At 44.4% G+C, this 23280-nt stretch overlaps 1 protein-coding gene across 1 annotated transcript; it reads left to right on the top strand.

Moving 5' to 3' along the window:
- Positions 1–502: 502 nt before the first annotated feature.
- On the top strand, positions 503–23161 carry INTS15 (integrator complex subunit 15). The gene is made up of 7 exons (XM_089683299.1): positions 503–598; positions 6085–6283; positions 9050–9271; positions 10863–11028; positions 13202–13687; positions 16595–16634; positions 19371–23161. The coding sequence occupies exons 2-7, from the start codon at positions 6092–6094 to the stop codon at positions 19705–19707; spliced, it is 1443 nt and encodes a 480-aa protein (XP_089539425.1). The 5' UTR covers positions 503–598; positions 6085–6091; the 3' UTR covers positions 19708–23161.
- The last annotated feature ends 119 nt before the right edge of the window (positions 23162–23280 follow it).

Here is a 23280-nt window from a genome sequence, read left to right as displayed (position 1 = left end):
AATAATAAGGCTGCCTGTGTTTTTTTTTGTTTTTTTAAGTCCGCAGAGTTGCGAAAAAAAACAAAAGCCCGTAAGTGAACAAAAAACTTGCAAGTGCAAAACACAAAAAAGTGAATTTAGGGGTGTGCTTTAGTTCACCCCCAAAGGGGTAGGACATCTACCCTGATCCCCTGAGAAGGGGGGGGTGCAAGGCTCCTGACAGGGACAAAGGTTTCCAACATGCTGCTTTACGGGAATGAAGGACAAAGTCACCACACTGAGGTCTATTAGTGAACATTTTATTTTCATCAGTGCAAAAAAAAAAAAGAGTACAGGAACAGATTTCAGCATCATCAGATCAGTATCTCAAAAGCGTCTGGTCAGCAAAGTACCAGTTGTCCCTCTTTGCTTATTTATAAATAAAGTTTTACGCCTTTTGCTGAGTGAAACAAAAAATGTCTCCGTCGATTGGCTGAGCGATATGGAGGCTTGGTTAAAGCACCGCCTCCTCAGGCTACGGTGGCCGGGTGGGTATGAATTGGGCCTCGTTGTAATTGGTGTGTGCGGTTCCCCGTGTGGGAACATTGGCGGCAGAAGGGAGCGAGGCCGGGGACACAAGGTGACGGGGTAGTGAGGGAGGAATGATGATAATGGCGGTCAGGGGGTGGTCGGAGCAGCTCCTGTTGGGCACGCAGCATCTCTCCCTCCTGCCATTGATCATCACTTCCTGGGCAGACTCCAGTGGGATCTCTGTCTGTTCCTTTTCAGCTAATATGGATCCAAAAGCAAACGTTTGTTTTGGGTAGGAATGTATGAAACCCCAGTTAGTGTTGCTGTGTCTCCTGGGGAAATTTTACCTTCACTTCCTGTCTTTTTGACACAACAGGAAGTAAGAGGAACTTTTTCCACTGGTTAGATTAGATAGGTGTCACCCCACAGATGTCTGTGTTGGAGGATTTCACTTTTGTTTATGTTATAGTGATGGTGATGACAGGACAGATAGGGTGATCCTCCCCAACGGGGGGTGTGGACTGCAATACGTACCTGGCAGGGGTCCCTCCTCTCCATCCAAAACAAAAAGAAAAGTTTGCTTGAGGATCCTCTCTAAACCCAACTCTGTCCATCTGTTAGGATTGCCACCTCATCCATTTAAAACTGAACACATTACACAGATTCTGTGGCTGGTTACGGTGGTCATTAAACTCACTTGTCCCCGGTTCACATCTATGCGTCCGTGCGGGCCGTGTTTTGCACGGGCACGAGAGCCCATTCATTTGAATGGACCCCCGTGCCTGTGACACGCAGGGAAAGAAGTCCCTGCACTACTTTGGAAAACATTGGAACCTCGGTTCCCAGTATGGTTGCGTTTTTCAGTGCGGGAGGCATGCCATTAGAACTAATGGCACCCGCCCACGGGTGTGCATTCCTCTGTGCGGGTGGTGTGGCTGCACGGATGTGAACCTAGGGTGAGGCTGGCCATACATTATACAATTTTCTTGAGGTTTTTGGTTTAGATTTACCAAAAACCATATAATAGGAGGTCAAAACTAACAACTCTTTCAATTATTTCCAATTAGGCGGGCCCTTGTACTACATAGTTGAAGGTAAATCTAAAGGTAATTGGACAGGACATTGTGTAGTGTATGGCCAGCCTTAGTGTCTTCTCTACATTAACCACTTGCCCTCCAGAGGATTCCCCCCCACACTTCCCCTTCCTGACCAGCCCATTTTTTGCGTTACAGCGCTGCACTACTTTAACTTAAAGTTGCGCAGTCATGCAACACTGCACCCAAATGAAATTTGTCTTTTTTTTTTTTTTTTCTTCCCCCCCCCATGAATTGGGCTTTCTTTCGGTAGTATTTGATCGCCTGCGCTTCTTATTTTTTGTGCTATTAAAAAAAAAAAAGACCGACAATTTTGGAAAAAAAAAAAACATTATTTTTGACTTTTTGCTATTAAATATGTCCAGTGAAAACATTTTAAAAAATCAAATTTCGTCATAAATGTATACCAAAATATATTCTGCAACATGTCTTTGCTACAAAAAAAATCCCAATATGCGTAAATTAATTGGTTTATGTGAAAGTTTACAAATGGCGATATATACTGGAATTTATTTTTACTAGTAATGGCGGCGAGCAGCGACTTATAGCGGGACTGCAGCGGACATTCTGACACTGGGGGGAACTGACTTGGCACTGACACTGTACTAATGGCATTGGGCAGGAAGGGGTTAACATGAGTGGCGATCAAAAGGTTAACTGTGTGTAGGGAGTGTTTTACTAGGGGGCGGTGTCAGTGTACTTCACTATAAGCAAACTGCTTTGGATGGTTGTGCTGTGCAGTGTGCCCAAGCTGACAGGGAGGACTGTTAGTAAACAAAACAGTATTCTTCCCCGTCAGAGATCTTTGGAAATCAACGGGTGCCGGCAAGTAATTACAAGCTGGGACCTGGTGATTGGCAGCGCGGGTAGGGCGTGCCTGCCCCCTAAACAGAAATACAAAATCACGTGTATGTGTGTGCGTGTATATAGATAGATATGTGTGTGATTTTGCGCACCCATGCCACCCTGTAGCAGTATTTCTGCTATAGGGTGGGCGGGAAGCGGTTAAATTAGACCCAGAACCGTTTAATTAACGTGTTCAATTTTACAGGGATGAGGTGGCAACTCTACCATCCATCCAGGTGGGGGGGTGTATATGTGTGGGGGCAGGGTTAGGTTAAAATCTGTCAAATGTTAACCACTTCAGCTTCGGAGGGTTTTACCCCTTTCATAACTGGGCTATTTTTGCTGTTCCTCTCTTCACTTCTTTAATTGGCAATTGTGCGGTCATGCAACATCGTACCCAAATGAGATTTATATCATTTTTTTTTTATTCACACAAATAGAGCTTTCTTTTGGTGGTATTTGATCACCACTGGGCTTTTTATTATATAAAGGAAAAAAAGACCAAAAATTATGAAAAAAAATTTTAGTCTCTGCTATAAAATATATTCGTTTAAAAAAAAATCAAATTTCTTCATAAATTTAGGCCAAAATGTGTTCTGCTACAATAAATGTATAAATAATTGGTTTGTTTAAATGTTATAGCAGCTACAAACTATGGTATAGATACTGAAATTTAAGTTTTTTTTTTTATACTAGTAATGGCGGGGATCAGGGAGTTTTAGTGGGATTGCGAAAGTGCGATGGGCAGTCTGACACTTGAGTGAGAACTGACCGACAACCAGTCACGTCCCACCCAGTGTCAGATTGCCCATCGTAACCCAACCAGTGACACTAGTACAGTGATCAGTGCTATTAATATACATTGTTACTGTACTAATGACACTGGCTGGGAAGGGGTTAAAGCGGAGCTCCACCCAAAAGAGGAAATTCCGCTTTAAGGGCTGCTCCCCATTAAGGATTGGCACCTTTGGGGAGCGGGTGGGGGGGGATTTGACAGGTACCCGCTCCCACTTCCTGTCCGATCGCCTAGGTGATCGGAAACGGAAGGTGTCCTCTCTCCCTGTAGTCTTTTGGGACTCGTGACAGGTCCCAGAAGACTACAGGACTGTTTATGAAGTGCATGCGCAGTGGGTACCTGGCTGTAAAGCCGCAAGCAGTCACAGCCGGGTGCCCACACTAAAGATGCTGGCCTCCAGGAATAAAGGACGGCCGGTGAAACGGGCTGGGGGGACACAACGAGGGACAGGTAAGTGGCTGTTTTTTAAAAGTCAACAGCTACAGTTTTTGTAGCTGCTGACTTTTGTTTTTTTGACAGGGTGAGCGGAACTCCGCTTTAACATATCGGGGTAATCAAGGGGTTAAGAGTGTGCCTTACAAGTGGTAATGTGTGCTCCTTTGTACAAAAAAATCTGTTTAGAAACAAACAGATTGTTCCCTCTGTACAGAGCCCTGTGTATTTGTCAACACAGGGCTCGGATTGTGATTGGACACAGCCGATCAGCAGGTCTTGGCCATGAATCATTAGCCGAGACCTGCTGACAAAATCGCGCTGTGTTTAATGATGAGGGGGGGCACGCACACACCCTAATTCCGGAAGAAGACAGCGATGTACAGGTACGACGTTGTGACTTTAGGAGCCGGCGGTCCGCAGTACAATGCAGGCAGGCGATCTTAAAGTGGTTAAGGCCAGGTGCAATGCAGGAATGCACGCAAAATTCTGCAATTTCCCACAACATATAAGAGTGTATTCCTTTTGCAGGCGAAGCACCGCCATTCGTTTTTAATAGCACCTTGCTAAGGAACAAAGTACCATGTGTTGTGGTGCAACAGCAAAGAACAAAAAAATGGTGTTTTGCACTTTGGTGCAATTTTCTTACTAGAGCAACCCATTAAAATGAATGTGCTGCTCCAAACATGCCGTGCAAAAACATGATTGCACCCTCACACCTGAATAGGGGTGAACAGAGCCAAAGGCTAGCTCCACTTTTATGCTAGCTTCACACTTTTACACGTCTGGAACATGTGCAAAATTGTGCGCTTTCTTGGCGCGCACAGAACAGCTGTACCTTTCGTTATTAATGGCACCCCCATATATCTGCTAATGTGCACGTGCCAAACCACTATGCCTTTTGGCGCAGAGCGTTTTTGGAAAAGGGTCAGGGGCTTCTTTTCTGTGTTTCTCACACGTATGGCAGCCCATTGAAAAGAATGAGCTGCCCTACATGTGATGTGTGGACGTGCTTGAGCTCAGTCACACCTGTATGTGGGAGCATAGCTTTATGACCATGTTACACCCTTATTTAGGAAGTAGCATGGTGCCGAGCAGCACCCCCCCCCCCCCAAAACTCTCTGTCCTATGACAGGGGTTCTGCTCCCTTGCAGCAGCTGTTAGATTTGAAATCAGCTGTGTAGGCTACACAATTGCCAATTTAGACAGGAGCCAATTAACCTGCCAGCATGTCTGTGAGAGGAAACCCACCAAACATAGGTGGAACATGCAAACTCCATGCTGATCATGTCCTGGTCAGGATTAAAGGAGAAGTATGGGTTTTTAAAAGAAACAAAAATCTATACTCGCCTCCATGTTGCAGGATCTGTCCCACGCCGGCTCTAAGACCAAGAACTGAGTGATCAGATGACCGCTAATCACTCAGTTCCCAGACTGCTCCAAGTGGAAAACAGTGACTGTCTGTCTCTGCTCCTTCAGTGCTCCTTGGAGCGCCAGGCTGGGGAGAGGGTGGTTTTAGCTGGCTCCCTGAAAGGCAGAGCTAGCTGTCAGGCAGCCAACTGGATCCTGACGTTATTGTCAGGATCCTGACATTTATTTCAGGTACTTGTATAGCACCATCAATTTACACAGCGCTTTACATATATATTGTACATTCACATCAGTCCCTAACCCTCAAGGGGTGTACAATGTAAAGTCCCTAACTCACATTCATACATACACATACTAGGGCCAATTTAGACAGGAGCCAATTCACCTAATTGCATGTCTTTGGAGTGTGGTAGGAAACTGGAGTACCTAGAGGAAACCCACGCAGGCACAGGGAGAACATGCAAACTCCAGGCAGGTGGTGCTGTGGTTGGGATTCGAACCAACGACCCGAGTACTGCCAGTGGGAAGGGCTAACCATTTAGCCACTGTGCTGCCCATTGTCAGGATCCTGACGTTATTGTCAGGATCCTTCCCAAGCTTGGTGCGGCTCTGCACTGTCAGTTGATAATGGGCAAGTGATGTATGGCTAATAAAACTTTGACCTCAATGCTGCAAGGCTGAAGTTGGAACCACTGTGCTGCCTGTTCTAAATGTGCAAAACATAGAAGAATCAGGTTTGAAACTCAGCAGATATTATAGGTAGTGATGAAATGTTCACCATAAGGATTTCTACCCACTCTACCATATAGATGTAAACATTCCAGATTGTTTCTTTTAGATGAAAGTTACACTAATGTTCTGCAAGATTCAACAAAAATGTTGCTGTAGATACAAAGTGCAGGAAAACCTGTTCCCAGTCATACACAGGCTGACCGCAGAGCGTCTCATTGTTCATCGTACTCTGTAAATTATTACTGAACAAGGCCAGTAGTATCCTCTACTTGCTGGCCATTGTGGAAGCTATGTTATAACAAGGATGTTTGCTTTACTTTCTAGGGGCACGATGAGTGACATTCGCCATTCTCTCCTGCGGCGTGATGCTCTTAGCGCAGCAAAGGAGGTATTGTACCACCTGGATATCTATTTCAGCAGCCAGCTCCAGAACGCTCCTGTGCCGCTGGTCGAGAAAGGTCCTATTGAACTGCTTGAAGAGTTTATCTTCCAAATACCTAAGGACCGCAGTTCTCATGGCAAGGTATGTCTGGCATCTGACGCACAGTCACAGTAATCTGTAGTATGCAGAATCCTTTCTAGGAGTGTATTTGATTATTGGTAAAGTGGTAGTAAAGGTTAACTATACTCCTAACCTATCTGTGCTGCAAAAGATAAATGTGAATACTTTTTTTTTTTTTTTTTCTTAATCCACTTCAGTGCAGTCCCGTGAAACCAGCAGCTCTGGCTCCCCTGTGTAAGGGAGCGCTCGTCAATGGCTCCAAATTCCTGGGGCTTTGACCTCACCCGCAAGCACTCATAGCCCCTTCATTGTCCACAATATTTCCTGCAGCAGCTGCTCTCTTACACAGATCCCATGACCACACAGAAGTGGGTTTAACCACTAGCCCACCGGGCACTTATACCCCCTTCCTGCCCAGGCCAATTTTCAGCTTTCAGCACTGTCACACTTTGAATGACAATTGCACGGTCATGCAACACTGTACTCATATGAAATTTTTATCATTTTTTTTTTTAGACATGATAGCGCTTTCTTTTAGTAGTATTTAATCACCTCCTGGGTTTTTTATTTTTTGCTAAAAAAAACAAAAACTTTTTTAGTTTTTGTTATACAATTTTGTAAATAAGTGATTTTTCTCCTTCACTGATGTGCGCTGATAGGCAGCACTTAAAGGCAGCTGAGATGGGCACTGATATGTGGTATTGATGTGCACTGGTAGGCACTGATATGTAGCATTGATGCGGCACTGGCAGGTGGCGTTGATGTGCATTGACAGCTGGCATTGATGGACACTGACAGGTGGCACTGCTGGGGCTACACTGATCATCATGGCACACTGATCATCAGTGCTCTGATGATCAATGTACATGTCCCCTTCATGGAATGCTGATTACCGGCTTTCCTCTCCTCTGTCAGCGTGACAGCTCATGAGGAGAGAAATGCTGATAACCGGCATTTCCTTATTTACATGCGATCAGCTGTGATTGAACACAGCTGATCACATGACCAATCTGACGTCTTCGGCTCTTTCCACTGATTGGTGATCCGCTGTGGCACCACCGATTGCCGCGCTGCGCGCCCCCAGATCCGCGCACGTGCAGTTAGTGTGGGAGGACGTCATAAAAACAAGAGAACCGCCTTGTACCTGTCATTTCCTTATATGGCAGGCAAGAGGCGGTTAAAAAAGCTATACAGAGGGAGGGAAAGGCAGCATTTTTAAGCCTCATCTTCCACTTTAATGTGGTGTGGTCCAAAAGAAAATCGGTCCTGAAGATTATAACACCAGAGCTGTTTGGATCTCCATTGAAAACTTACTGACCACTTTGTTTCCAAATGTGCGCAAATGTAATGTTTCTCCCAAGTAGACAATTACACATGTGCATTTAGGTCTTGTGCACACGTGCAACTGTGTAAAGCTGTCCTCCATGAATGTCACCTCCTCACCTCCTGTTTTAAAGGATTTATTCACCTTTGGGAACATGTTACATTTTCCACCCATTTTTAGGGTGGAACATGTAAAATGTTCGTGCTCAGTGAGTCGCTGCTCGCTCTGCTACATCTATTGACAGCTAGTGGGGGATATTTCCCCACCCCATTAGCTGTCACTTTAAGTAAAAAAAAAAAAAAACACACACCTGCCCGGCTGCATCGTTCATTCATAGTATCCTGTGAATGTGAACCAAGTGCCGACAGTCTTTGCTACTGTTGGTTTGTAGTTTTGAACTACCACGGCGCTGTTGAACATAATTATCTCTTCCTGTCAGTGTGTATCTGCCTGGCTGTATGAGGTGCGGACAGACAGACACACTGACAAGTCTGCAGGAGTCCTGCATGACACCCGTGATCTGCTGATCACGGCTGCGGTGCTTTCTAGGCTCTCGGTAAAAAAAATATAAATGCATATTTTTTTTACCTACAAAAAAGATATGCATTTATTTATTTTTAAAGGTGAACTCATCCTTAAACCCTCAGAATACTGATCCATCTGCTGCAAGTGCGCATGTTTCTTATGGCTGGAGGGCAGTTGTGGCATAGCCCCTTTATTTGAAGCCATCGTGTTCTGCAGTGGTACCTGTTCATTTTTCCTCCGGCCATGAAGCAAAACAGTGAAGCCTTGGCATGTTTACAGCCCTGAGCAATGACATTTCTGTATTTAGGTGGGCAGTTGGGGTCAGTAAAGTCATGACTCAGCTGCCTGAGGTGGAGTGACAAACACAGGTTCCTAAACTGAAGATTCGAACACACAAGTGGCTGATCATAGGGCACCCAATAGGTTGTCAGTTTTCATACCTCCCGCTCCAGCTTTTCTCTGATCACCTCAGAGGGCCAAAACGGGAAGGTGTAGAAGCATCTTCGGGACACTTGACAGATATGACAAAGGCACAATGACCACTTCCATTTGGTGCTCATGTGAATGTGCCCTAGGGCCCTATGTGCATCTCTGCATGTTTAATTGGCTGTACTGCTTTTCTAATAAGAGGCACCGTTTGTTTTCGGAAGTTGGATTTGCCAGATATCAAAGCAAGAAGCAGGATTTTTATAGACCAACATCTCTAAACTGCCTAGAAGTTGTACTTTTCACACTACAGAAACAGTATTTTGTTTTTTTTCCCGATTCATTTTCTGCATTTCCATTTAGATCTTTATTGCATTGTGGTTGTGCAATGTAGCAAATTGTTCACTTTCTCTAAAATAGTACATCAGCCTTTGTTTGTGTTACATTTTCAGTTGGACTGTGTATATGAACTGCCAGTTTTATCAAATCTTGTTTATTCCATTTCTTTCCAGCGACTTGGTGCCATACAAGAGCTGCAGTTGTTGGAGATCCTGTGCAATTACTTCCAGGAACAAACCAAGGAGCCAGTCCGGCAAGTCATCTTCAACTCTCTATTCAGCCCACAGGGAAATAAAGGGGATGAGCAGCGTATGGCTCTGCTAGGAAAACTGACCTCTATGGCAGTGGCGGTATGCAGGGTGCCTGTGCTGGAGAGCGCTGCTTCCTGGTTGCAGGTAATCCGCTATGGTGAATCTGCAAAAATTAAAGCTTTGGCAATTTTAAATCTTTTTTTCTTCCATGTTAAGTTTTTGAGCAATGGGAAAGGAATAGATGTCCTGTCAATATTTTTATTTTAAATTCCTGAAGATTTCTTTTCAGTTATTTATTATTATACAGTATTTATAAAGCGCCCATAGTTCGCTCAGTGCTGTACATTACAAAGGGGGACAGAACATGTGATAGAACAATAACAATACAATGCAAAACATGAGGGGTTCGAGGGCCCTGCTCCTTGGAGCTTACAATCTAGGAGGGAGGGGATGGTGGCACAGGAGGAGATGGCTGTGGGGGATGGAGTGGTAGGAAGGGTGGAGGAGGTCGGCAAGTTAGCAGGGGGTGGGGTAGGCTTCCCTGAAAAGATTGGTTTTCAGGGTGCGCCTAAAGGAGAGGAGAGTAGGTGATAATCTGATGGGTTGGGGCAGGGAGTTCCAGAGGATGGGTGACACCCTGGAGACGTCCTGGAGGCGGGCATGGGAGGAGGAGACCAGGGAACTAGAGAGAAGGAGGTCTTGTGAGGAGCGGAGTGTGCGTGCTGGGCGGTACTTGGATATTAGGTCAGTGATGTAGTTCGGGGCAGTATGTTGGACAGCTTTGTACGTCAGTGTTAGGATTTTGAATTTGATCCGTTGCGCAATCGGAAGCCAGTGGAGGGATTGGCAGAGGGGGGTGGCGGAAATGGAGCGGTTGGAAAGGTGAATCAGTCTGGCAGCCGTATTCAGGATCGACTGAAGCGGGGATAGCCAGCGGCGAGGCAGGCCAGTGAGGAGGGAGTTGCAGTAGTCGAGTCGTGATATGATGAGGGAGTGGATGAGCTGTTTAGTGGTTTCTGGGGTTAGGAACGTGCAGATTTTGGCGATGTTGCGGAGGTGGAGTCTGCACGAGTTTGTTAAAGATTGGACTTGGGGCTGGAAGGATAGGTTGGAGTCCAGAATGACACCAAGTACTCTGGCCTGCGGGGCGGGTTTGATGGTGGCGTGGTTGGACATGATGGAGAAGTCAATGGGGGGTGGTGTCCGGGCTTGGGGGAAGACAAGAAACTCGGTCTTGGAGAGGTTCAGTTTAAGGAAGTGGAGCGACATCCAGTCTGATATGTCGCTCAGTAGGTGTGTGATTCGGGCGGAGACCGAGGGGGTGAGGTGGGGGGTTGAGAGATAGATTTGTGTGTCGTCGGCATAGAGGTGGTAGATGAAGCCGTGAGAGTGTATGAGTTGGCCAAGGGAGGAGGTGTAGATGGAGAAGAGAAGGGGCCCGAGGACGGAGCCTTGAGGGACCCCAACAGTTATCCTTTTTAGTGATTTTATTGCTGTTTTTGTTCCTTGTTTTTAGTGGGAAATGGCTCCACTACTTCAGGTCCTCCCCAATTTTTAGGCCTGAGGCTCCGTGTCTGGTGTTGCAACACAAGACCTGTGTCACATGAGGTCTTTAGTTGTTTTTTAAAGTGATGACATTCCCGCATTGGAATTTGATATGTAATAACTGCATTTCTTGGGTTGTGAAATTTACAACTCTAACTTGGTTTTCCTTCTCCTCCCAATTGATTGGCAGCGTACTCCAGCTGTTTACTGTGTCCGCTTGGCCAAAGCTCTGGTAGATGACTATTGTGGCCTGGTGCCAGGCTCCATCCAGACGCTGAAACAGATCTTCAATGTCAGCCCCCGCTTCTGCTGTCAGTTTATCACTGCTGTAGCTGCATTCTATGACATGTCCACAGGTGAGAGTCCTTTATCAATGTAGTTTTGTATATATACTTCTTCTGTTAGATTTGTATAACCAAAATGGTTTAGGTAAGTGAAAATGCTTGACTGTGTGTGATTTCTGTACAGTGGCTTTGGGCAACTAGCCGCTGTCCAGCTGTTGAGCTCAACAAGCACTTGTTCAGGCCATTCAGTCCCAGATACAGACTGAGGCCTCCCCTCCTTCTTCTCTTTTTCTTTTGTTTTTTTTTCCCAACCTCGCTGCTGTCAAACATCAGGCTTCACCACAACTAGGGTCAAACTCCCGCATTCCAGATGGTGGTCAGTTTCTATTTTCACTATAGTGGATGCAGGCAGTGGTGTATTTAGGTTTTGTGCTGCCCTAGGCAACACAGAAATCGCCCCCCCCCCACAAAGAGAGCCTGCCATTGAGCAACAACACCCCTGCCTCCCACCCAAGAAAGCCTTCCACTACCACTGCCCTCTATACACCAGCCACCATCCCCCATGGCGAGAGAGTGAAAGACACTCATCTTCACAGCTCTGGACATCCCTGGGAACGAGAGTCGGGCTGTGCATACACCATCATGAAACCCCCAGCCTCTCTCTCAGAACCTACCAGGTCCCCATGCCACGTGTGTCCCTTCTTCTGAGGGGCAGTGCTGCTCCCCCTTGAAAAATGCCGCCCTAGGCAAATGCCTTCTTTGCCTTGTGGTAAATACACCCCAGGATGCAGGTGAGGGGTTGATAACTGCAGACAAAGAGGGTATGATGTGGCTGTATGGAGGCGAGTAAAAGGTGCAGTTCTGCTTTGGCTGCAGGAGGTAGCATTTATTTTTTTTAATTCTTTATTTATAGGTAAAGGGAGTACATGCCAAGGCATTAAGTTTGTAGTCGGCAAACATAAACTGGTAAAAAAATACAGCTTATTTGATGGGACGAGCCATCATAGGCAGATTTTAGGTATAGACTATGAAAACTGTACACGCATGTAGAAATCAACAGGTAGCCTATCACGGTGTAATCGCATGTAGAATGGCATGCACCTCTCCCAAACCTTTTTAAATTTTTTTTTTTTTTTTTTTAAAAGAGACGTAAACTCAAAATGTCTGGAAAACAGCCAAACAAAAGTGTCCCGACTATCATCTGGGAGGAGATAGCAATCTATATGGGCACAGAAGTGACGGGACTGTGTGGTCACAGCAGAGTATGTGCAGAGAACCTGTGAAAGTTTTTTTTTTTTTTTTTTGTACACTCTAGCAAAATCTCATGATATTAAATCCTGTGTACCTCCCATCCCTGCATGTGTGTGACCACACCCAGCTATACCCGTTTCCCACTTGACTGTATGACATTCTGGTGTAAACGCTTGTCAATGTATTTTTGGAGGTCTCCTTGGCCACACTAAGGAAGATTTGGACCTCTTTCGCACAGGTGTTTACCCACATACACCAGATTCCTGTGGAAAAAATCTGGAGATTCTTGTGGCTGGAATACTAGCATCCAGTCAGCCTGTGCTAAGTAATGACAGGCTAAGAGCTGTCGCTGTTCACATGTAGCCACACAACAAACTGTTACCTGCAGTTGGAGAAGGGTGTCAAGCCTGGATGGTGTCCAAAGTTAGACATCCGTCCCTAACTGCAGGTAACCATTTGGTATGCAGGTACATGTGGACAGTATCGGCTGCTGTCCTCCTGTTTATTACTTTGTACAGGCTGAACAATTGCCACTATGCATCAGACGCAAGATTTCGCTAATTCATTTTACTGCTATCCAGTGTGCACCACCAGCAGCCCATGTTTGCCATGCCTTTGCTCTCCCACTTTTCTGTTGTCAGCTAGAAGTGACATAAAATACCCACTACTCCCAGATGTAGGGTGAGCATGTGACACCCTAATCAGTGCTGATGTTTAGTGATTGGCCATTCAGGCACCTCTTACTGTCATGTCCGGACAGGAAGAGAGTGTTCAGCGCTATGAGAGCCCTGAGGCTGGTGTGTGTTGTTTTTGTTAAAAAAAAGATAATGACCATTGGCTACCTCACTCCAACTTACTAAAATACATACATTGTAGTCAGATTTTACAATGATTGTATAATCTATATATTGAGTTGAACTAAAGGATATAGATATCAGTTTGAGCAGCCATTTCAGTTTCCTTGACATATATTTTCTTTCCCGATTTGTTGCAGAGGATCTCTTACCCCCTCATGATCTTCTGGAAATGATCGTATCCTGGATTTTTGAAGATCCTCGCCTCATTCTGATCACCTTTCTCAATACCCCCATCACTGCTAACTTGCCAATTGGCTTCTTGGACTTCTCCCCACTAATGGGTATGGTTCGCTGGTGTATAATTGCTCCTCTGGCCTACAGTCGCAAGCAGAAAGCAGCTGGTGGAGAGCCAATTAGAGATAATCAGAACCTTTACTCCAAGCTCCATCTGAGTGTGCTGCAAGGACTCATGGTTCTTCAGACTCACCTTACAGAGAAAGGACTGTATGGACGTTTGGCACTTGTGCTGTTTGAGCAGCTTGTACCACTAGTTGAAGAATTAGGACAGCTTTGTGAAGAGCTTAACCCTCTAAATGCTGAGCAAGAGATGGAATTGGCATTAGATCGGCTGGCCCAGGCGTTACAGGTGTCCATGGCAACAGGGGCATTGATATGCTCTCGTGGTAAGTTATGGATGAAAGTACACTAATGACAACCACATAGATAAGGCCTCATGCACACTGGGCTTTTAGCCTGGGTGCATGAGGCTATGGCGTTTAGTTGTAGGTGGATGGTACAGGCGCATTGTCCAACCCCCGCTGCGAGCAGCCTGTCATTCTTTGAGAGGCCGACATCTGCTGGGGCTAGATGGTGCACCGAGCAGTGCTTAAAGCAGAACTTTACCCAAAACAACATTATAAAAAATAATGTTCTTTAGCAGGGAATATACATTTCAAATAATACATATGCTACCAAAATTGGTGTACTGTACATTGCCTCCTTAATTGTTCCAGTTTCTTCTTGCTGGAGGCTGCCATTTTGCTGAAGCCCAGAGTCCTGAGCAGCAGGAAATCTTTAGGGTGTCAGCAGATTGGTCTCTAAATTTTCTGTAAACAGAGTAGAGCAGGGTGAGACAGTGGGGTTGATTTACTAAAACTGGAGAGTGCAAAATCTGGGGCGGCTGTGCATGGTATCAACTTCTAACTTCAGCTTGTCCAATTAAGCTTTGACAAAAAAAAAACCTGGAAGCTGATTGGTTTCTATGCACAGCTGCACCAGATTTTGCACACTTCAGTTTTAGGAAGTCAACCCCAGTGTTTCTATGAGATGTATAGATTGGGCTTCAACAGGAAGTGAGGCAGGCCGCAGACCTTGAGTTGACAGAGAGAAACAAGAGAGGAAGCGTGGACAAGATCTGTTTGTTGTCACCAGCATTTCTTGCATAATTCCAGACGGAATGATGGGTTTTTCTTTGCCATGTTTCTCCTTACAATAGTGGATCACTGTAAAAGTTACTTGTAGAAATGAATAGAATGCATAGTTCAGTTAACGTTGTTCAGTACAAAGTAAAATATAATGAAATCCCTAGAAAATGGCCCACCTTTTCACCCCTATGTCTGCCAAGTTTTTATAATGTTCAGCAGTATAATGGTCATTTGGTAGTGGCACATATTGGATGCTCGTTGCTTGAGTGTGCAATGCCATTTAATCTTTTATATTGGTAAACCTATGGGTACAGTGCTGTTGTTCCAGTTCAGGCTTAGCCTGAAGGTGAATCTTCAAGGGACAGTGCCAGAGAGGAAGTATTGCAGTGAGAGCTGCATGTTTTACTTTTACAACAGTTGGAAATAAAAAAAAAATAAATGGGGACTTTACGCTGTACAGGTGAAACTCGAAAAATTAGAATATCGTGCAAAAGTTCATTTATTTCAGTAATGCAACTTAAAAGGTGAAACTAATATATGAGATAGACTCATTACATGCAAAGCAAGATAGTTCAAGCTGTGATTTCTCATAATTGTGGTGATTATGGCTTACAGCTCATGAAAACCCCAAATCCACAATCTCAGAAAATGAGAATTTTGTGAAAAGGTGCAATATTCTCGGCTCAAAGTGTCCCACTCTAATTAGCTAATTAAGCCATAACACCTGCAAAGGGTTCCTGAGCCTTTAAATGGTCTCTCAGGCTGGTTCAGTAGGAATCACAATCAAGGGAAAGACTGCTGACCTGGCAGTTGTGCAGAAAACCATCATTGACACCCTCCATAAGGAGGGAAAGCCTCAAAAGGTAATTGCAAAAGAAGTTGGATGTTCCCAAAGTGCTGTATCAAAGCACATTAATAGAAAGTTATTTGGCAGGGAAAAGGGTGGAAGAAAAAGGTGCACAAGCAGCAGGGATGACCGCAGCCTGGAGAGGATTGTCAGGAAAAGGCCATTCAAAAGTGTTGGGGACTTTCACAAGGAGTGGACTGAGGCTGGAGTCGGTGCATCAAGAGCCACACACACAGACGAATCCTGGACATGGGCTTCAAATGTCGTATTCCTCTTTTCAAGCCGCTCCTGAACAACAAACGTCAGAAGCGTCTTACCTGGGCTAAAGAAAAACAAACCTGGCCTGTTGCTCAGTGGTCCAAAGTCCTCTTTTCTGAAGAGGAGCAATTTTTGCATCTCATTTGGAAACAAAGGACCCAGAGTATGGAGGAAGAATGGAGAGGCACACACTGCAAGATGCGTGAAGTCCAGTGTGAAGTTTCCACAGTTTGTGTTGATTTGGGGAGCCGTGTCATCTGCTGGTGTTGGTCTACTGTGCTTCATTAAGTCCAGGGTCAACGCAGCCGTCTACCAGGAGATTTTGGAGCACTTCATGCTTCCTTCCGCAGACGAGCTTTATGGGGATGCTGACTTCTTTTTCCAGCAGGACTTGGCACCTGCCCACACTGCCAAAAGCACCAAAACCTGGTTCAAAGACCATGGGATTACTGTGCTTGATTGGCCAGCAAACTCGCCTGACCTGAACCCCATAGAGGATCTATGGGGCATTGCCAAGAGAAAGCTGAGAGACATGAGACCGAACAATGCAGAAGAGCTGAAGGGCGCTATTGAAGCATCCTGGTCTTCTATAACACCTCAGCAGTGCCGCAGGCTGATAGCTTCCATGCAACGCCGCATTGAGGCAGTAATTGCTGCAAAAGGGGCCCAAACCAAGTACTGAGTACATATGCATGCTTATACTTTTCAGAGGTCCGATATTGTTCTATGTACAATCCTTGTTTTATTGATTGCATGTAATATTCTAATTTTCTGAGTCTGTTGGATTTGGGGTTTTCATGAGCTGTAAGCCATAATCATCACAATGATGAAAAATCACGGCTTGAACTATCTTGCTTTGCATGTAATGAGTCTATCTCATATATTAGTTTCACCTTTTAAGTTGCATTACTGAAATAAATGAACTTTTGCACAATATTCTAATTTTTCGAGTTTCACCTGTATATAGGATAAAATATCTTTCAGTAAGCTGTTGTCTTTGCATATATTGATGTGCTTATGAAATCTCTTCTGTATAAACCTACTTTATTTTTATTTTTTAGATGACCTTAGGACTCTCTGTTCTCGTCTCCCTCATAATAAGTAAGTATTAGAATATTTACTTAATAAATCTCCTTTTGTAAAAAAAAATCTGTCAACAAAGGCTGTACTTGTTTTGGCATGCCCTCGTCCAGTTATCTAGAATTATTCCATGGTGGCAACTGAGGCGCTGCATTAAATGTTTGGGAAGAGGGGGTGGCAGGTGTGCCAAAGCGGCAGAACAGAGTTGAGGCCTGGTTTGGCATCAACAGAATCTGTCCTGGACAATAGAGAAGCTACCATTAATGACCTTATAATACTTCTTGGCTGTCAATGCCAGTGCCTTTGTATAGTATATAATGCTTTGAGTTACTCACCCTAAACTGGCATGCAGAGCAGATTCCAGTCTGATTTCACTTGCTGCATACTTGTTCCATGTTAGTAACTCATATTAACCCTTTTAATTATCACCGTCACTCCCAGAATTTCCATGTTTTGTATGTGGAATAAGCTGCAATTTTAATGGCTAGGTGGCCACTTTTGAATCTGTTTGGATAAGTACCATGGCAGAAAAATCAATCATACATACCTCCCATGGGTGATTGAAATGTACTTTTAAAACTGGCTCAGACTCTTTCTATTCCTTCTTCTTCCTTTTTTTTTGATTGCATGTCCACAAACCTCCTCCGGTTCTATAGATCAGTGGCTCTCCAAACTTTTCTGTGGGAGGGCGACACTGTAAATTTTACATATGATCATGGGCCACAAAAAAGCCCCATTGGGGCCCCCTTTCTTCAAAGTCTGCCTTAGTAGTTCCCCCTTACATCAGGAGTTCCATCAGATTCCCCCTTCAAACAGAAGCGGGGAGCCATTGGCAGTCTCTGCTGACCTCAGTTAGTGCACATTGAGGATATGCCACTGACCCTAGCTGCGGGTCAGATGTGACCTACATGCTGTAGGTTTCAGGCTTCTGGTCTTGCATTGCTTATCTCATTATGGTGGGTGAGGTGTAGTGTTTTAACAGGCAATTACAAATTCTAGGAGCCAGTTTGTTTTGAATACAGAATAATTTAGGGGTTTCCCTGTGTGTAGTAATGGCTGCCAAGCCCTCAGAATAAAAGGGTATTCAGCAGATACAATGCATCCTGAAAGTATTCACAGCGCTTAACTTTTTCCACATTTTGTTATGTTACAGCTTTATTCTAAAATGGATTAAATTCATTTTTTTTCTTCCGCATTCTACAAACAATACCTCCTTAATGACAACGTGAAGTTTGTTTTGAAATCTTTGCAATTAAATAAAATGAAAAAAAAACACATGTATAGAAGTATTCACAGCCTTTGCCATGACACTCCAAATTGAGCTCTGGTGCATCCTGTTCCCACTGATCATCCTTGAGATGTTTCCACAACTTGATTGGAGTCCACCTGTGGGAAATTCAGTTGATTGGACATGATTAGGAAAGGCATAAACCTGTCTATATTCGGTCCCACAGTTAACAGTGCATGTCAGAGCACAAACCAAGCCATGACATCCAAGGAATTGTCCGTAGACCTCCGAGCCAGGATTGTATCAAGGCATAGATCTGGGGAAGGGTACAGAAAAATTTCTGCATCATTGAAGGTCCCAATGAGCACAGTGACCTCCATCATCCATAAATGGAAGAAGTTTGGAACCACCAGGAATCTTCCTAGAGCGGGCCGCCCGGCCAAAATGAGCGATCGAAAGAGAAGGGCCTTAGCCAGGGAGGTAACCAAGCATCTGATGGTCATGAAAGAGCTCCAGTGTTTCTCTGAAGAGAGAGGAGAACCTGCCAGAAGAACAACCATCTCTGCAGTACACCACCAATCAGGCCTGTATGGTAGAGTGGCCAGACGGAAGCCACTCCTCAGTAAAAGTCAAATGGCAGCCCGCCTGGAGTTTGCCAAATGGCACCTGAGGGACTGTCAGACCATGAGAAACAAAACTCTCTGGTCTGATGAAACAAAGATTGAACTCTTTGGCCTGAATACCAAGCATCATGTCTGGAGGAAACCAGGCACCTCTCACGACCTGGCCAATACCATCCCTACAGTGAAGCATGATGGTGGCAGCATCATGCAGTGGGGATGTTTTTAAGTGGCAGGAACTGGGAGACTAGTCAGAATCAAAGGAAAGATGAATGTAGCAATGTACAGAGACATCCTGGATGAAAACCTGTTCCAGAGCGCTCTGGACCTTAGACTGGGGCGACGGTTCATCTTCCAACAGGACAATGACTGTAAGCACACAGCCCACATAAAAAATGAGTGGCTACAGGCCAACTCTGTGAATGTACTGGAGTGGCCCAGACTTGAACCTCTCTGGAGAGATCTGAAAATGGCTGTGCACCGACGCTCCCCATCCAACCTGATGGAGCTTGAGAGGGACTGCAAAGAAGAATGGGATAAATTGCCCAAAAATAGGTGTGCCAAGATTGTAGCATCATACTCCAAACCACTTGAGGCTGTAATTGGTGCTAAAGGGGCTTCAACAAAGTATTGAGCAAAGGCTATGAATACTTATGTACGTGTGTTTTTTTAATAAATTGCAAAGATTTCAGAACTAACTTCTTTCACATTGTCATTATGGGGTATTGTTTGTAGAATGTTGAGGGGGAAAAATGAATTTAATCCATTTTGGAATAAGGCTGTAACATAACAAAATGTGGCAAAAGTTAAGCGCTGTGAATACTTTCTGGATGCACTGTGTGTTGCAAGAAAAAAATATGAAAGGGATTACTTTGTGCTTTAACCGTTTCTGTTTATTCTTTTCCTCAGCCTCATGCAGCTGGTGATCTCTGGCCCGGTTCAGCCTCAGCCTGCTCACCCCACTTTGACATCTGCGTATTACCCTCATATTCACACCCCACCTCTAGGTTACCCTACACTCCCAGCTCATCCAGCTCTACCAGCTCACGCTGCATTATCTACGCACACAGCCCTTCCTGCTCACACAACGCTACCGGCTCATGCAGCACTTCCAGCACACACGGCACTCTCTGCTCATGCTGCACTGCCGGCACATGCAGCATTGCCCACTCACTCTCCCTTACCGGGACATCCTGTGCAGACCTTCATGCCTGGCATGGCTTTCCCATTTCGGCCAATGCGCTGAGTTACCCGACATCACAGAGAGAGACTGTCATTACAACGGAAAAAGACAAAGTACAGAACCTACAGGCTGTTGTTGTTCCAGCACACCGAGGATATGGGCACAGTGCTGGTCATTTGTTGTAATATTGCACCTGACGTGGAGGTGGCTCTAGTAACACAGTGTCAGTACTACCAAATGGATCAGACTCCTGTTAAAGGGTATGTCTTTCCAAAACTGCCATTTCACTAAGTCGCCAACCTCTCTGCACCCCTCAGCTTCTCCTACTTGCTAAAAGTGCAGAGCTGTTCTCACTCAGATCGTTTGGCTTCATAATGGATGCAGCATGGTGTAGACTTTGGTATGTGGAATCTTGCCACTGGAGTTCCAAGGAGATATATGGATAAAGTAGATGATTCAGCCTGCTGATGGTAAAAGGAAAACAAATAGATCCATTTTAAGTGGGCCTTTAGATGTTCATCTCAAACATAAGTGCTGTGTTATAAGTTATACAAGCAGAGTTACAGTACATGGCCAAATGTTTTTACACACCCCACCGTCAGACCTAGATGAGATTGTTCGACCTCCCATTTGAAAACAATGGTCATTTAATATGGAATCTTCCTCTTCCACTTCCTTTGGGGTTTATAGCAGCTTCCATCTTTCTTGGCTGGCATTGTACATGGATTTGGAGTGTACCTGTGGACCCATTTAGCCATTAGAGCATCTGTGTGGTCAGGTACTGATGTTGGATAAGAAAACCTGGCTCGCAATCAGTATTCCAGTTCATCCTAAAAGTGTTCACTAGTGGGTGGGTCAGGGCTCTGTGCAGTCTACTTGGGTTTCTCCATACCAAACTCCTCAAACCATGTGTTTATGGAGATCGTTTTGTACACAGAGGTACAGAAAAAGGGCCTATATCAAACTGTTGTCACCATGGTGGAAGCTTACAATGTATTTTTCTGTTGAAATATTAAAATTACCCTGCACTAAAGACACCTGAACCTAAAGTGATATTAAAGTGTTTTTTGTTTTTTTTCTAATAAAACAGTTGCTAAAGCAGAGTTCCAATCACTGTAAAAAAAAAAAAAAAAAAAAAAAAAAGTAAAGTCAGCAGCTAAAAAAACAGCCACTCATCTGTCCTTTGATCCCTCGGAGTTCCTCCCTCCCCTGCAGCCCATTTCACCTGCTATTTGGTGTCCCCGGCACTGGCATCTTCAGTGTGGGCACCCGGTTGTGACAGCTTGCGGCTTCACAGCTGGGTGCCCACTGCGCATGTGCGAGTAGTGCTGCGCTTTCTGAATGGTTCTGTAGTCTTCTGGGACTTGTCACGTAACCCAGAAGACTACGGGGGGGGACCGCTTCCGATCGCCTAGGCGATTGCAGTGGGGGCGGGTACCTGTCAATTTTGGATAACTGCTCCCAAAAGCTGCCAATCCTTTAATGGGGAGCGGGAGACTAGTCTTTAAAGCGGAACTTCCCCTTTTGGGTGGAGCTCTGCTTAACATCCTAATTTGCATGCATTAGCTGTTTCCTCCTTTTTGAGCTTACTTTTTAAGTTGTCCCTCTGTTGCACTGCCGCACTCGCATTGTTTGTTCCCCCTGTGATGCCGGGAACTATAAATTCCCATTGAAGTGTCCTCTAGGTGTGGGCATACCCCTTGAACAACATCTGTAAGTGCAGCCATTCAGAGCACCTCACACACTGGCAGCACGATAGGGACACCCAGAGCAAAATCCATACCCCTCCTTCTCTCAGCAGTGGCTGACAGAGGCTGTGAGTACAAAGCTGTGAACGGCTCCACGTAGAGTTGTAGTTCAAAGCTTGAGTGCACAATTAGAAGAGGGGCTCCGTTGGTCCTTGCACCATAGGGGACACAAGTAGAACGCAAATGTGACAGTGCAGCCGGTGGACAGTTTAAAAAGTAAGCTCATAGAAGGAAATTATTAGAAAAAAACAGCTAATGCATGGGTATTAGTATCTGTTTAAGAAAAAAAAATACTTTGTCATGGCAATAGGGGTGCCTACATACTGTTGGCCAACAGCAGTGTGATAGTCAAGTGTTCACAAAATTATGGCCACACCATATATCATAAAACCATCAGGTAACTTAAAGTGGTTGTAAACCTCAGACATGAATTATGAACAAAGCATAGCCCTCTATAGTGTGTACTTGTCTCATTTAAGAACACTAAGTGTAATTTCTGTCTGCTGCCTCTTTCTTTTGCTATCAGCATGAATCACTTCTGACAAGTGTTCCTGACACCAAGAGAAAAATGGTGACGGGAGGGACATCCAGCTGAATGACCATCTCAGCTCTGTTCCTGTTCCTTCCCTCCAATCAGCATTCAGAGCTCTCCTCACTGAGCACTGCAGAGTGATTTCGCCTGTCTTCTTCCTACTTTTTAATGAACTCTGGACAAGCTTAATACATTTAGCACTTTGAATGGATTTAGAGAAGAGAAGAATGCAGTTGAAAGGGTACAACTTATGTAGGAGGATTTGTTTCATCTCTGTGTATCCCCTGAGGCCAGTCACTTCACTGGCTATATGTAAGGATTTACAACCAATTTAACTCTCCAACATATACCAAAAAAACCTGAAGTATCAGTTTGCAGAGACTGACCTTTTAAACAGACCTATTGACATTCATGGGATCTTGTTCCCAGTAGAAACATTTTAAAGTAGAACCTTTTTTTCATTTTAGATGGAGTAAGGAAGGGTTATAACCAATGGCAGTTTCTTTTTTTTCTTCCACCTGTGTCCTAATGGGGAGATTTACCTTCACTTCCTCTCCCATAACCAAAACAGGAAGTGAGAGGAAATCCCTGCAAATTAAGGGACTCCATTGCCCCCCCTCCCAGGTCACCAGAACTAGTGTGCCCATTGGAATATTTCCCCCTAATGCCGACAGAGGTAGCAATAAAAACAGGTGTTCTACACACTTCACTGTCTAAAACTAAAAAAACACAAGTTTTTCCTTTTTAGTTATACTTTTAACTTTGGTCTCCTGAACTAACCAAATGATGTTAGGACTGTGTGGCAGTAATGTACATGTAGCTGATGTCTGTTCAGAACAGTTTGTAAATTAAAAATCATATATTGACAATACACACATATACAGAATTTATGCTTTTTTTTTTTTTTAATGCCATTGATGTATTCCTCCTGATTTCTGTACTTCAGCTGTACTGTATCTCCTAAAAGTCATTGCTGCCCCCTACTTCACCATTCATGAATTCACTATGCAGCCACAACTGTCAACCAAAAAAAAAAATACATAGACTTGGAAGAGAGGTGCACATATGCAAAATCCCTGTTTTGCAATTCTGAATTTAAAAATAAATTCTAATTTGATTTGAGTTATTCCTTTTTTATAAGAGTTTTTCAAGCACATTGGGAAAAAAAATGTATTTTTGATTTACTGCTGTGTGTTATGTTTGTTTTTTTAAATGTTAATAAAAATGTTAACGATGATTGTTTGGGACATTTTTATTCCATCAGCACTCCGGATATAAGAGTGATGGCAGATCATCTCATTCATTGTTGTATCTGACCATAAAAGAGCAAAAGTAATATTTATGCCGTGTGCGTAC

This window comes from Staurois parvus, unplaced genomic scaffold (genome assembly GCF_062004578.1).
Source record: "Staurois parvus isolate SC_StPar_1 unplaced genomic scaffold, SC_StPar_1.0 ptg000018l, whole genome shotgun sequence".
Classification (NCBI taxonomy): Eukaryota; Metazoa; Chordata; class Amphibia; order Anura; family Ranidae; genus Staurois; species Staurois parvus.
The sequence above is the reverse complement of the archived record's forward strand: the minus strand, read 5'-3'. Positions and strand labels throughout refer to the sequence as shown.